This window comes from Hipposideros armiger, unplaced genomic scaffold (genome assembly GCF_001890085.2).
Source record: "Hipposideros armiger isolate ML-2016 unplaced genomic scaffold, ASM189008v1 scaffold_135, whole genome shotgun sequence".
In the NCBI taxonomy this organism is placed as follows: domain Eukaryota; kingdom Metazoa; phylum Chordata; class Mammalia; order Chiroptera; family Hipposideridae; genus Hipposideros; species Hipposideros armiger.
This window is the reverse complement of record NW_017731485.1, coordinates 2,568,179-2,581,981: the sequence shown is the minus strand read 5'-3', so window position 1 is coordinate 2,581,981 and position 13,803 is coordinate 2,568,179. Positions and strand designations below refer to the sequence as shown.

At 52.4% G+C, this 13,803-nt stretch overlaps 1 protein-coding gene across 6 annotated transcripts in view; it reads left to right on the top strand.

The window, feature by feature from the left end:
* Nucleotides 1-13,803, top strand: part of EEF2K (eukaryotic elongation factor 2 kinase) — a 50,354-nt gene extending 36,551 nt beyond the window's left edge. For 3 of the 6 annotated variants that reach the window (XM_019649880.1, XM_019649885.1, XM_019649884.1), the window contains exons 12-18: nt 2,151-2,219; nt 3,028-3,090; nt 4,278-4,412; nt 4,571-4,759; nt 6,262-6,386; nt 9,138-9,316; nt 10,619-13,803. In XM_019649880.1, the coding sequence (XP_019505425.1) occupies nt 2,151-2,219; nt 3,028-3,090; nt 4,278-4,412; nt 4,571-4,759; nt 6,262-6,386; nt 9,138-9,316; nt 10,619-10,728 (870 nt within the window). In that variant the 3' untranslated portion in view covers nt 10,729-13,803. The remainder of the gene's footprint in view (nt 1-2,150; nt 2,220-3,027; nt 3,091-4,277; nt 4,413-4,570; nt 4,760-6,261; nt 6,387-9,137; nt 9,317-10,618) is intronic. The other 3 variants (XM_019649881.1, XM_019649882.1, XM_019649883.1) reach the window with 3 other exon arrangements.

Genomic DNA, 13,803 nt, shown 5'->3' with positions numbered 1-13,803 from the left:
GCATCCCAAGCCAGTTCTTAACCATCGCGCCACTCGGCCGGCCCAGTTTTCTTTTTTATAATAAATTTTATTCTAAAATCACAATAAATTTTGGAATTTCAGAATTGGCCATCCATTCTCATGGTTGAAGAGGAAAAGATGCAAAAGAGTAGCACAGTGGAAAGTCTGGCTCCCATCTGTCCATCAGCCACACGCTCCCTGCCCCCAATATTAGCCACGGCCGGGCAGGAGCGGGACTCTCATTATCCCTGATGTAGACATGAGGACACTGAGGCACAGAGAAGTTAAGCCTCTTGTTCCTGGTCGCTCAGTGATGGAGCCAGGGTTGAAACGCAGGCCATCTGGCCTTAAACCCACCCCCTGTACCGCTGTTCTTCACTTCTGTTCCCCACCTCAGAGTGGGTAGCCCCCCCCGTTTCTCAGGTGGGGAGACTGAGGTTTGGAGAGGCTGCTGCCTCGCCCAGGGTCGCAGAGCTAGGCTTTGTGCAACGCTTTCTATTGTTCAGTTCCAGAGGGGAGACAGGGGCCCCAGGTCGGGCTGCCTGGAGAGGCTGGGAGGGCAGCCTGTAGGGCTGCTAGAGACAAGGGCGGGGCCTCTTTAAGAATCCACGGCTCTTAGGGATAAAGGGATTCCTGGCCAGACTGGGGCCACGGGTTCCATTGTCCAAGTTTGCAAGGCTCCTGTCTGTCTAGGGGAGTGACCCAGGTGTCCCATTAATGCTATTGCTAGCAAGCTGCTTTTAAAAATATATTTGCTTAAGTAAGATAAAATGGCTTATCTAAAGAAAAATGGTAAGTGAGAAGTAGGAACTCATGACAGAGATTTTATCTGGAGGGGAAGTGAATGCGCTGGGGAGGGATGCACAAGAGGTCTAAATTTTAACAGTAATGCTTTATAGTTCTTTCTGAAAATAAAAACTAAAAAGTAACTAAGGCCTAATGTGAAGAGCTGACAAAGCTGGGGGATGGGCACACAGGAGTTCACCTGAGTATTTTCTGTTCTTATTCGTGTGCTTGATATACTTCTTTGTAGAATAAAGAAGGGGAAAAATGAAACTGTTAGCCAAATTGTGATGCAGGTGACATGCACATATGGCCAGAACTTAACATTAGTAGACAAAGGACGGAGGTTACAGATTCTAAATTAATATAAGATTCCTTTTCTGAACAGAACTCAGATCTAGAACAAGAAATATGCCCAGGTGACCTGTGCAGTGTGGGCAGAGAGCTTACTTGTAGTCAGTATTGTTCTCAGTGCTCACCTGCCCTTAAACCCGCCTTTGTTTTCCTGCCTGTGAAATGGGTGCGCCACTCTTTTTTTGTTTTTTAAGATTTTTATTGGGGAATTGGGGGGATGGGAACAGTGCTGGGGAATTGGGGGAAGGGGAACAGACAAGTTGCTGTCGTTTTGTTCTTCTTCAGTCTAGTTGTGGAGGACGTTGCTTCACTGGCCCAAGTTGGCACCATCATAGCCCTCTTCCCGGGTGAGGCAGATCAGTCGCCGGCTTCTGGACGGCCGCTCATGGCGGCTGCTGGCCATTCACACTGGCTGCTGGCTACACATGGTAGCCCATGGCAACCCACTGCCACAGGGGCTGCAGCCTACGCCGTCGCTGGCAACTCATGGCAGCCCAGCTCCAGGTTGAGCTGTTGTTCAGCATCTTAGCTGTGGAGGGCAGTGTCACTGGCCCTCATATGTGGGATCCGAACTGGGGCCCTCTGGCGTCCCAAGCCAGTTCTTAACCATCACACCACTCGGCCGGCCCAGGTGCGCCACTCTTAATACTGGGACTGTGACCCACACTCTGGGTGTGTAACACCTCATTGCACCCTCACAGCCCTTTGGTATTGGTGCCGTAATGAACCCCAGTAGTGAAGGAAACCAGACCTCAGGGAATAAGCGGCTGCCCGGGGTCACAGCTGGCAAGCCACCGAGCTCGGATTTGAGCCCAGGTGGTCTGGCTCCAGAGCCCAAGCTCTTTGCCATGACTTTTTACCGCTCCCTTGTCACCCAACCAGCAAGGACAGGAGGAAGAGAATGTTAGGTGAGGCGATGGGACAAAGGAGAGAAAGCAAATGGCTGGGGTGTCCAGAAATTAGCACCACCCGGGACTCAGGGGGCCACTCAGGGAGTCGTCTTCTCTCCGCAGGACAGTGGGGACAGCGGATACCCTAGTGAGAAGCGGGGTGAGCTTGATGACCCAGAGCCCCGAGAACACGTAAGGAACCCCTAGGAAGTGAGACCAGAGTTTTCTGTTTCCTCATCATCTGGGAGGATGGCAGGGTGGGGGAGGGGGGGTCAGGATGGAGTGGGTTGTGACAGCGTAACAAGTAAATTAATAAATAAGGTCATTTCAGATAAAGATGAATGCAGGGCAGAAGATAAAACAGGGTATTGGGGACCAGTAAGTTCAGTAAGGGGACAAGTGTGGGGGATTAGACGCAAGGCTGAATGAGACGCTGGGACCTCTGGTTGCTAAGCAGAGAGGATGCTGGGTAATAGGCTGAGTGGAGCTGGTACAGGTGGGAGGGCCCAGCTCAAAGGCATGGGATTCTGGCAGTCCTGGGAAGGGAGGATTCAAACCAGAGGGCAGGTTTCTGAGGCACATCCCAGGAGTGTCCTGGGGAGGGTGGCCTCAGGCAGTGTCACCCATTTAGAGGTTTAGTTGTGTGCTGGCGCCCACCTTGCTGGAAGCTGTCTGCTCTCAGCTTCGTTACTGCAGGTAAAGATGTGATTTTAGCTTTGGCTAGAGGAAGGATCGTGGCCCAGTTTTCTGGGATCCTGTGCCTTTGAGTCTGCTCCATCTGTGCACAAAGGGCGAGTGAGAGGAAGGCTGTGGCTGCACCAGCACGTCTGTCCTGCCTGTTACCCAGCATCCTCTCTGCTTGGCAGGCAGTGTTCTAGCTTCTCCTGGGGTGGCGGGTGGTCAGGCCTGTCCCCTAGGAGGAGGGTCCCCTGAAGGCCTGGTCCAGTTTCCCAGGAGGATGGGCTGCTGTTTGGATCACTCTATTCTTTGCCTCCATCAGGACCCCTCAAATGGTAACCGCAGGTACGAGTCGGATGAAGACAGCCTGGGCAGCTCCGGACGGGTAATGCTCCTCTTGAAGCCCTTGTCATGGCTCTGTTTCTGTCCCTCCCTCATGTCACTGCAGCCTGCCCGGGCACCTCACACATCTAAAGGAAGATTTTGCAAAGGAGCCCATCTCCCCTGGAGCAAATACTTTTTGAACGCCTGCCCTGGGCGGGACGCTGGGGGGCCTGGGGGGGAGGATTGGAGAGGACCAGGATAGCCCGTCCTGGCGCGGTGGTCAAGGCAGCCACAGCTCACGTGTGAAAGCCATGCCCGTGGGCATGCCTTGTGGTGTTCATTAATTTACTCCTTGCAACCACCTGAGAAAACGGGGAGGGCGGGGCTTCAGCAACTCTCCACAGGTTACCTGGCTAGTGTTTCTGACAGGATCTCAGGTGACCAGTATCGTCAGGCAGGTGTGGGGAAGAGCAACCCTCCCTCAGGAACGCTATGCTCTCCTCTAGCTGACTCTGAAACACACCTCTCAGCTTCCAGCCTTTGCTAAGGCAAGTCTGTCTCCCACCTGCGAGGGCCTTCCTCCTGCTCCAAGCCTGCCTGCTCTCCCCAACTGGACCTCAGGGCGCCTCCTCCAGGAGCCTTCCCTGATCACTGTGACTCCTCCCTCTAGGACACAGATTGCTCCCCAGGCAGTGTTGCTCCGTCAGGCCAAGGCCTCAGCATGGCGTGGGGCAGGGTTCCTTCCGGGCTGGGTCATTCTTTATTGTGGGGCTGCCCTGTGCATTGTGGGCTGTTCCGCGCACGCCCAGCTGCCTGGCCCGCTCCTGCGAGAACCTCTGGACAGGGTGCCTGTCTTTAGCTGGGAGACATTCCCAGGAGCAGCCGGTTGATGCCCAGAAGAAAGCAGATGATTTTGCTGCAAAGTCTGAAGTCAGACTCTTCCGGGGCTCTGTGTGGGGAGCTGGCCAGTGGGGGCTTAGGGTCCAGCCTCCCCAGGTTGGTAAACGAGGGGAAATGCTTCTTTGAACTGCCGAGCGCTCCGTTCTGCTGGCCTTTGTGTGTGTGTCCCGTTGCTGCCCCTCAGCCCATGAGCTGACAGAATTTGAGTGGCTAGAAATGGATTTTGCCCTGCTCATGCAAGGGCCCACTCCCCGCCTTGCCAGCCAGGCTCATGTGGTAGGAGCAGCTGACAGCTGGTGACAGCACCTCCGTCCCCAGCCCCCGGCTTCTCCGGCTCTCTCCCTTCAGGTCTGTGTGGAGAAGTGGAATCTCTTCAACTCCTCCCGTCTCCACTTGCCGAGGCCTTCGGCCGTGGCCCTGGAAATGCAAAGGCTTAATGCTCTGGACCTTGAAAAGAAAATCGGGAAGTCCATTTTGGGGAAGGTATCGGAGCTGCCCGCTTCAGAGCCCTCTCTGCACTAACCCAGAGCCCCCAGCTCTCGCCTCTCCGCTGATCGCTTCCTCCCACAGGCTGGCTGGGGGCCCTGGGGTTCGGCTTCGGCCCCCCACGCCGCGTGCTAACACCCAGGTCTGTGCGGCAGGTCCATCTGGCCATGGTGCGTTACCATGAGGGTGGGCGCTTCTGCGAGAAGGACAAGGACTGGGACCGCGAGTCGGCCGTCTTCCACCTGGAGCACGCGGCCGACCTGGGTGAGCTGGAAGCCATCGTGGGCCTGGGACTCATGTACTCGCAGCTGCCCCACCACATCCTGGCTGATGTCTCTGTGAAGGTGAGCGGGGGCTGGGACTCAGCCAGCGGGGCCGCCCCAAACCGCCATGCCCTCCATCCTGGAGGCTTATGCATGCCACAGAAATTTCCTGAGCGTCACTTTTGGGCCAGATACTTGTAAGTTGGTTGAAACTGGTAACATCTGTCTCGGCTCTTGGGACTGGCTGGAAGGGGACAGTCACATATTTCCAGGCAAGGCGACCTGGTGTGATGGGAGAAGCAGAAGTTACTGGTGGAAACCCATGAGGAAGGGCCCTGATTGGGGTTTCCAGGGGTCAGAGCAGGCTTTCTTCCTGATGGGCCTTGCGCACCCCTAGTGGCCAGAACAGAGCCCGGCACACAGTGGGCGAGACTAGATATGGGGGACAACTGGTGGCCCCTGCCCCCTTCTTAAAGCCTGAAGGTTGATAGGACCTGCTAGGCTCATGTGAGGAGTTTGCATTTGTCTCTGAGTAAGGTAGGAAGTCTTGGGGCAGCTTCGAGAGAATGACGTGAGCTGGCTTGGGCTGTAAAGGTGTGTCTCCCGCTGCTGTTGTGGGGTGGGGCTTGGGGGAGCAGAACGGAAGCTGGTGGGGTGCACAGCGGTGCAGCCACTGTGGGAAAGAGCGGGCAGCTCCTCCAAAGGCTAAAGGTGGAGCTACATGGGACCCAGCAGTTCCATTCCCAGGGATATCCCCACAAGAATAAAGACATCTACACAGAAACCTGTCCACAGAGGCTCACAGCCACATTATCCATAATAGCCAAAAAGTAGAAAGAACCCAATCGTCCATCAGGGATGACTGGTGAATGGATAAACAGAATGGGAAAAGTTCATACAATAGAACGGTGTCTGGCCCTTAAAAAAGAGTGAAGCACCCATCCATGCTGTGACATAAAGGAACCTTGAAAACGTGGCACTAAGTGAGAGAAGCCAGTCCCATATCATATGAGGACATTTATATAAAATGTCCAGAATAGGTCAGTGGTTTCCCAGGGTTTGGGGGGGATGGGGCGATGGGGAGGTGACAGTTCGGGGTACGGCGGTTTGGGTTCTTTTTGGCTTGCTGAAAATATTCTGAACTTGATTGTGCTGGTGGTTGTACATTCTGTGAATAGACTAAAAAGCAATTGAGTGGTTCGCTTTAAATGGGTGAATTGTGTAGTGTGCGAATTACAGCTCAGTAAAGCTGTTTAAAATGTTTAAAAGAATGGAAGCAGGGAATCCTGTCAGAGGCAGGAAGTGATGTGATGCACCTCTTTGGAGGAATCAGAACCAGACGGAAGGAAGAGAGGAGGGTGAGCCAAGCGCCCCTTTCTCCCTCCTCATGGGAACCCTCATCCTTGCCGCAGAATTCCAGCCCCGTTATCTTTCTCACCGTGTGCAGTTCTACAGCAGCCCCAGCCCAGAGCTCTCCAAACAATTCAATAAACAGGGAGAGGATTGACGAGCGAGACCCTGGCAGCCCTTCCAGTGCAAGCCTCACTCCCTTTTCCCTCCTGCTCTCTGGTTGGAATTGACAGGAGACAGAAGAAAATAAAACCAAAGGATTCGATTACTTACTGAAGGCGGCTGAAGCTGGCGACAGACAGTCCATGATCCTGGTAGCACGAGCTTTTGACATGGGCTTGAACCTCAGCCCGGACAGGTACTGTGGGCGTCACTTCGGTGGAGCTGGTGGGAACCTGAGCAGCAGGCGGGAGGGTCCCCTCCAGTGTCATCAGCACAGACCTGGGGTCCAGGCTCAGCTCCCCTGAGTTATTTTACTTCCCTGGCCTCAGTGTCTTCATTGTGTAAACTGAGAGCCATTGTAGAACGTGCATCCTACTCCTTGGTTCTCGGCCGTCCCCCGCTGTCCTCGGGAGCCTGTGGCTTTCTAGGAGGGGTCAGGATGGGCACATTCATGGCCTAAACCTCCAGGGCTGGAGCAGCCTGGCAGACCTCTCCTCTCTGGGTCAAGGTCTCTGTCACTGGGTTTAGAAGTAAAGTCAAGCCCGTGGCTCTACCATATCAAGCTCTCAGGGACTGAAGCATCTGGATACGTGACCTCCTGTCTGTATTACATATCGTGCAAAATTTTATCGGGTACCCGCTGTATGACGGTACCACTCCCTGATAGTGGGACCACACTGTCATGTCGGGGATTGTTTCACAGAGAGCAAGAATGCCAGGTCTTCTGCATGTCTGTGGTCCCAGTGCTTCCTGCAGCACCAACACATCTCTTTGACACAGACGGGGCAGGGACATTTGGCCCCATTCTACAGATGAAAAGCTGTCATTCTGAGAAGGGAAGGGACTTGCCCAAGGTCAAAGAGCTAGTCAGTGGCAGAGCCAAAACCTAGGTCTTCTCACTGCTCCTCCGGTGGACTATGTACTGGCCCGCCTCTCACTGGACTCAGAGCGGTGCTCGCCCGGAGGGGAGGGAAACAGACACGGGATCGTGCTGTCAGATCAAGTGCCGGCGTACATGGCGCCCAGGGAGTGCCTGGGTGGGGGTGCTGGAGCTGGCACTGAATAGCGGCACCTGTGGTCCTTAAAAAACCTTCACTTCATGTGTTTCCTCTTCGCGGTCTACTTTTTATTTGAGACACTAGTTTTTTGTTGTCAATTTGTAAGAATTTTTTATATATTAAGGCTGTTAACTCTTTGGCATATGAGTTGGCGTAAAATGTTTTTTTTCAGTGATAACTACCACAGATGGGAGGGGTGGGTAGGGGACGGCACACATGCCACTCAGTGACCAGTGGTTACTGGGTTTGGGGGCACACTGGTTTTTCTATATTTCGTAGTGAAATCTATCCGAGTTTTCTTTTAGAGCTGCTGCTCTAGTCACTGTGTTCTCCCGCCTCATTCCGAGCAGCACCAGCCTCTTGCATTCAGGGAGTGTTGCTGAAGGGCTGACTGTGGGTGAGGCAGGCCCCCCGTAGGCCCCAGTTTGCACTGAACTGGTGTCGTCCTCCTCAGAAGTGACCATCTACCAGGGGAAGGAAGAGTCATCGGCGATTCCAAGGCCGGGCGGGGGACACACTCCCACTCTGTGTGCAGTTGAGTGGGGCCCTCTCCCCAATTTCCCATTTAATATTTGGGGTGCAGCTGTGCTCCGCCCATTAAGACCTCAAGACCAGGGAGGGTCAGAGCTGAAAGGGCAAGGTCATCTAGCTGAGCGGCTCCCGGTCATGTGTTCAAACCCTAGTTTGTGGGGTGTGTCACGTGTCACTGATCATTTTTAGATGGTTTCTTTTTTTTTAATAAACTAACTTGGAGTCAAGATTAGCTCCTGACCTCCAGTGCAGCCAGCCCCTCATTTACATGTATTGGTCCCTGCCTTCCGGGTCTTCCGTTCCACTGCGCTAAACCATAATAAACAGAGAGGGGGGGGGGGAAGTAAACAGGACAATTACAGATCGAGGCAGTTGTGAGACATGGAGTGCTTGGGATGGCCGCTCTGATGAGGTGGCATTTAAGCTGGGGCTGGAAGGACAAGGAACCAGGTGTGGAAGGACTTGGTGAAAGACCGTTCCAAGCCGAGGGAGCAGCTGGCGCGGGGGCCACGGAGCAGACAGGAGCTGGCATGTTTGTCAACAGAAAGTCTGGCCTGGGAAGGGGAGGTGAGGGCACTGAGCAGGGCGGAGTCAGGTCAGGTCGGGCCTTGGAGGACAGGACAGCAAGTCATGACAGCTGTCGCTCCTGGCACAGTTCACCCGTAGACCTTCTTACCTGCCCTGGCTTTGCTCATTCCGGAAGTGCTATACGTAGTTATGCTGGGTAACGCACAGGACGCCCAAAGAGAAGGAGCCCGCTGCCCCGTTTGTACTGTGCATTGTTGAGATTTGCGTGGCACCTGGGTGTGCCCTGAGATGTTTGGCCGTTCACGTGCTGTCGCAGGAGAGAGTTGATGCCGGGGGGAAGGCTGGCATCATGCTGGAGGGGAGCCAGAGCTGGCTGGCACGGGCAAAGCATGAGATGGGGCATGAGACTGCTGTCAGCTCAGGTGGTCCTGGCGGCCTCGGCGAAGGGTTTCCCACCCACCTCCCCTGGTCCCCGAGTCACAGGGCAGATTGACCAGGATACCAGCCAGTGCTAATGCTGGCCATAGGGTGATTTTGTGCAAACTGGAAAAATGCCACCTCCCGCTTCAAGATGCTCTATTTCTGTTTGTTGAAAAATTGTTGTAATATACCAATTTTGTTAGGGAACGCTAACTGCTGGTGTCTCAATAACTGTATAAATCCCCAATGTGAATGACGCCCCTTGTGTGATGGCATTGGGTACTGTGGGGCCTGGGCCATAGGTGTGGCCCCGTTGGGGTCTCTGACTTGCCTGTCTTGCTGATGGGCCTCCTCCTTCCTGCCCCGTTGCCATGGTAACCTCCCTTTTTTCCTGTGTATCTCCTGGCAAGGTCCCAAGACTGGCCAGAGGCCCTGCACTGGTACAGCACCGCCCTGGAGACAACAGACTGTGATGAGGGCGGCGAGTACGACGGGATGCAAGGCGAGCCCCGGTATGCGCTGCTCGCCAGGGAGGCGGAGATGCTGTCCACAGGCGGCTGCGGGCTGAAGAAGGACCCGCAGAGATCAGGTGGGGCCAGGCGGACCTGTCCCTGCGGTGGGGCGGGGCTGGCCAGGGAGGGACACAGTTCCTGTCCCGCTGGGAATTATGGCAAGATGCAAAGCTGAGTCTCTTCTTTGGGTACTGGCGGGGGCCCTGTGTTCTGCTGGGCTGGATACCCACGTGGCGCTGGCTCGGGACAGGCTTCGAGGCGCGGGTGTGCAGACGAACGTTTTCATTTTAATGGCTCTATATCAAGGGGTTGGGGTTTATTTTCTGTTGTTGTTGTTGTTGTTTTTCAATTTAAAAAATTGAACTGACATTTTCATAACATAAAATTCACTGTTTTAAAGTGTACAGTTCAGTGGTGTTTGGTGTATTCACAATGCTGTGGAACCACCACCACTCTCTAATTCCAGAATATTCCCATCACACCAAACAGAAACCTGGTACCTGTTAGCAGTGACTTCCTATTTCCCTCTCCCTCCGTCCTGGTAACCACCAATCTACTTTCTGTCTCTGTGGATTTTACTCCTGGACATCGCCTGTACATGGAATCATATACTATGTGGCCTTTAGTGTCTGGTGTCTTTCTCTTAACAAAATACTTCCAAGGTTCCTCTATGTTGTACCAAGTCAGTACTTCATTCCTTTTTATTGCCAAATAACATTCCATTGTTTGGATATACCACATTTTGTTTATCCATCCATCAGCTGATACACACATAAGATATATTCTTTTCTGTTACGTAACAAACATATTGAACTAATGTCACAGGTACAGGATGATATAATATTTCTAAAAAGTTATTTTGTATGATTATATCAAAATTTTAAGCCAATAATGCAACTCTATAATCCCTTTTTTGAAATTTCTAAATCCAAAAAGCTCTGAAAACCAAGCATTTTTGTCCATGTCGCACAAATTCATTTGGTGGCCCGACCTGTCCAGAACTGACATGAGGCTGTTTAAAATCTTTATTTCTTCTACTTTTGTACAATCCCCAATTAGATTGCAAAAGTCCTCAGCCTGGTTCTCATTGGCTCAAATGGAATCACCCACTTACCCCTAAGCCAATCCCTGTGCTCATTGACACGGCTTACTCTGATTGGCTATGCCTATCCCTGCAGCCTGGTGAGAAATGGGGGAGGGTGCTTTGATTGGCCAGGCTTGGGTCACATGACCACCCAGAGCCCCGCCCAGGTCATGTGGAGGGAGAGAGGATAAGGAGTAGCTTGGGTGCTGCTTCCAGGGAGAAGGGGTGTGCGACACTGGGGTGGCAAAAACCATAGGTGGTTCAGCTGTGTGTGCCCCACTTTGGTGTCTTTCAGGCGACTTGTACACCCAGGCAGCCGAGGCAGCGACGGAAGCCATGAAGGGCCGGCTGGCCAACAAGTACTACCAGAAGGCCGAGGAGGCCTGGGCCCAGATGGAAGAGTAGCTTGCTGGAGAATCACTGCCGGCCAGTCCCAAGCAAAAGGGCTAGAGGGGGGCAAAAAGACTTACTGACTTATTTAGGGGGTTTTTTTTGGTGGGGGTGGGGGGAGAGGGAAGTATTTTTTAGTGTGTTGTAAATCAACTTCTGTACATCATTTTTCGACTTTTGAAAATGTCTGTGCTACCAGCAGAGACACCATAGCTGTCCCCCGAGGGCAGAATTTGGGGGGAGTGGGGATTGAAAATGCAGTCTAATGAACCAGCATTGCGTTCTGAGATTCTGTTGTGATTGTTTTGTTTTGTCATGAGGTGTAAAGACAGTGCTTTCCTGCCTTGGCTGGAAAATATTAGGGCTTTTGCCCAGCAGCCTTTTCAGGCTGGAATTGAAACCTCAGGCCTGCAGAGCCCAGTGTTTCCTGAGTTGGGTGGGGAATGTACAGCTGCACATGAACCTCCCACGGGGATGTGTTGTCATGACTTCCTTCCAGAGCCCCTAGAAGCATGCATGGCATTGGCCGTGCATGTGAGATGGTACAGTAGTACCCAGGCCCCCTTCTGCCAGGAGGGAGGGCCCCGCACACCGACTGTTTTTCTCCTTTTACTTTAATTTCCTTCCTGAAATACAACGGACTTCCCAGAATACAGCCAAATTCCACTTGCAGGCATGCTTTCTGTACTGGGCTTTGCAAAACAGGTTTGGTTTTTGTGTACACACATGGACTACCTCTGTGCCCTCCGTCAGCTGGCGTGGACGTGGATGCGAGTGTGCCTCGAGACTGACATGCAAGGACAGTGGCTGGGCACGTGCAAGCCCGTCCTCCCAGTGGACATGTACTGTGCATCCCAGTGGCAGCATCCACACTGTGACTGAAGTACCCCATGTCACGGTTTCTCCCCGTTTTCTTTGCATCAGATGTTCTTTTGTAGTGTCTGCTCCCCAACTCTCATCCTTGGCATTTTCTGCTTGAAGCGAGGCTGATTTTCTCGTAATTTGCAGCAGCCCCTTGAGATTTATTTAAGATGTTTTGAAAATGAGAGGACAGGAACTATAAACACTCATTAATTCTAGTGGTTTCTCCAGAGCCAGGCAATGGCTAACTGACTATCATGAGCGTTCCCTTTAAAAGGAATTCAGAATTAGTATCAGCATGATTTCAGCTGGGGTTTCACGTAGCAAAGAAAATAGACTGCTTTGCTCAGTCCCAAGCAATTAAGCAGCCTGTCTTTCTCTGTTTAAGAAATGAAAACATAAAGCAAAGTGTGATGATATACACACCGTTCTTATCTGCTTGCTAAAATGTTAGTGTTAAGTGCTGTGGCCTCTTGAACCTGTGCGAGCATTAAGTTCCCAAGTTTAGAGTGCGCCCTTGAGGAAAACTCTGGCTGAGTGAAAAGGACCCTTGAAAAAACCCCTGCGAATGCCTATAAATTACAGCATCCCTCCTTTTTAATGTGCACTCATCACAATTTCCTCCAGAAGTGGGAGCTGATCAGTCTTCTTCCACTTGCCCCAGATCAAGTAGTAGTTTTTTGTTTGTGTGTTTTGAACTAGTGCGTATAGTAGTTAAATTGCTGTGTTCAATGTAAGTCAGAAACAGCTTTATCGGGACTTGCCTCTGCAAAGTAATCAAGCCTCATAGAACTCATCCTTTTTGTCGCCGTTCTCACTTCAGCCAGCCGCCTCTCTCTGAGACTTTATTATGCCAATAATTTACGTTCCCTGACCACTGATCTCATTTCTTCCTTTTGTGTCAGTGCTTCTCTCTAACACAGGGATCGGCAGACTTTTTTGTAAAGGGCCAGACAGTAAATGTTGTCGGCTGTGCTGGCCATATGGGCTTTGCCACTGCCAGGCCTTATGTTGTCACATCAGCGTGACTGGTGTTCCAGTAAAACTCGATTTCAAAAGCAGGTGGCTTGCCTGGGCTCTAGTGTTCCGACCCTGGCCTAATCCTCAACTGAGCGCCACTGTATCAGCTTGGAGCAAGAGCTCTCTCAAGTTTCCGGCCTCCAGGGCTCACACACAATGCTTGGCACAGAGCAGGCGCTCAGTAAATGTGGAGACAAAGGGAGAGTCAGCCCCAGTGCCCGCACTCGCTGTTTGCAGCTCTGGCCCCTCTAGCCAGCGAATGATTCCTTGTCTGAATTGGCTTGAACCAGCCCCCCTGCAGTTGCTGTCACCCAGCCACCCACATGGCCTTATGTCAGCAGGAGGCTGGGAGGGCCTGGAAGTATTAGTATGTAGGTAAGCAAATGCTTCCTGAATGACCACCGAGAGTAAAACCATCTGCAGGCTTTTGAGAAGAACTGACTCCACCTTCAAAATCTAGTTTCGTGCCTTCGAAAGCTGGTGAGGGCCTCTTTGTCCACAAATGGCTGAACAAGCCAGGACATTCCAGCCCAACTGGGAAGACATCTCAGAGACTATTGTCATGTGCAAGAGGCAGGGGACAGTCCGGGAGATAAGCAGACCTGGGGCCTGGGACCTGGGACCTGCAGTCACAGGGTGGAGAAACCGCAGTTCTGGATGAACCAGCTAGCAGCCAAGCGGGAGCTTGGCTCCCAGAGCTGTGCTTATCCAGCTGTTCTCATTCCAACGGGACTGTAATGACCCTGTCGGTTTTGCTCTAGGTTAAAAGAAGAAGGCGGCTTTATGGATAGCTAAAGGAAAGAAATTCCAAACCCCAACATGTCTGAACCCTCCCCTTCTTCCGCCTCACCCAAGGCACTCTGGGAATTGAGCATCCAGCCAAACTACCCTTGTTGCTCTTTAGCGACTGTACTTCCCTTCGTCCCCACACATTCGTCTGCAGTACTGGACACGTTGTACCGATGCACAAATGTTTACACAAGCATGTGCAGCTAGTGTGGGGGAAAGGAGACGACACGTGCATTTTCTCTGCATGGATTTCTGTCCGTCACTTGTGCTTCTGGTCTTTGGGGGAACCATTTAACCGAGACCAGGTGGACATCGGGTGGGACCCAGAGAACTGGCTTGCGTTACCGATTTACCTTTGCATATGTTCTATTTCGTGTTTCCAAATAAAGTGGTTTCTTTCTTTCCGGTCTCAAATTCAAA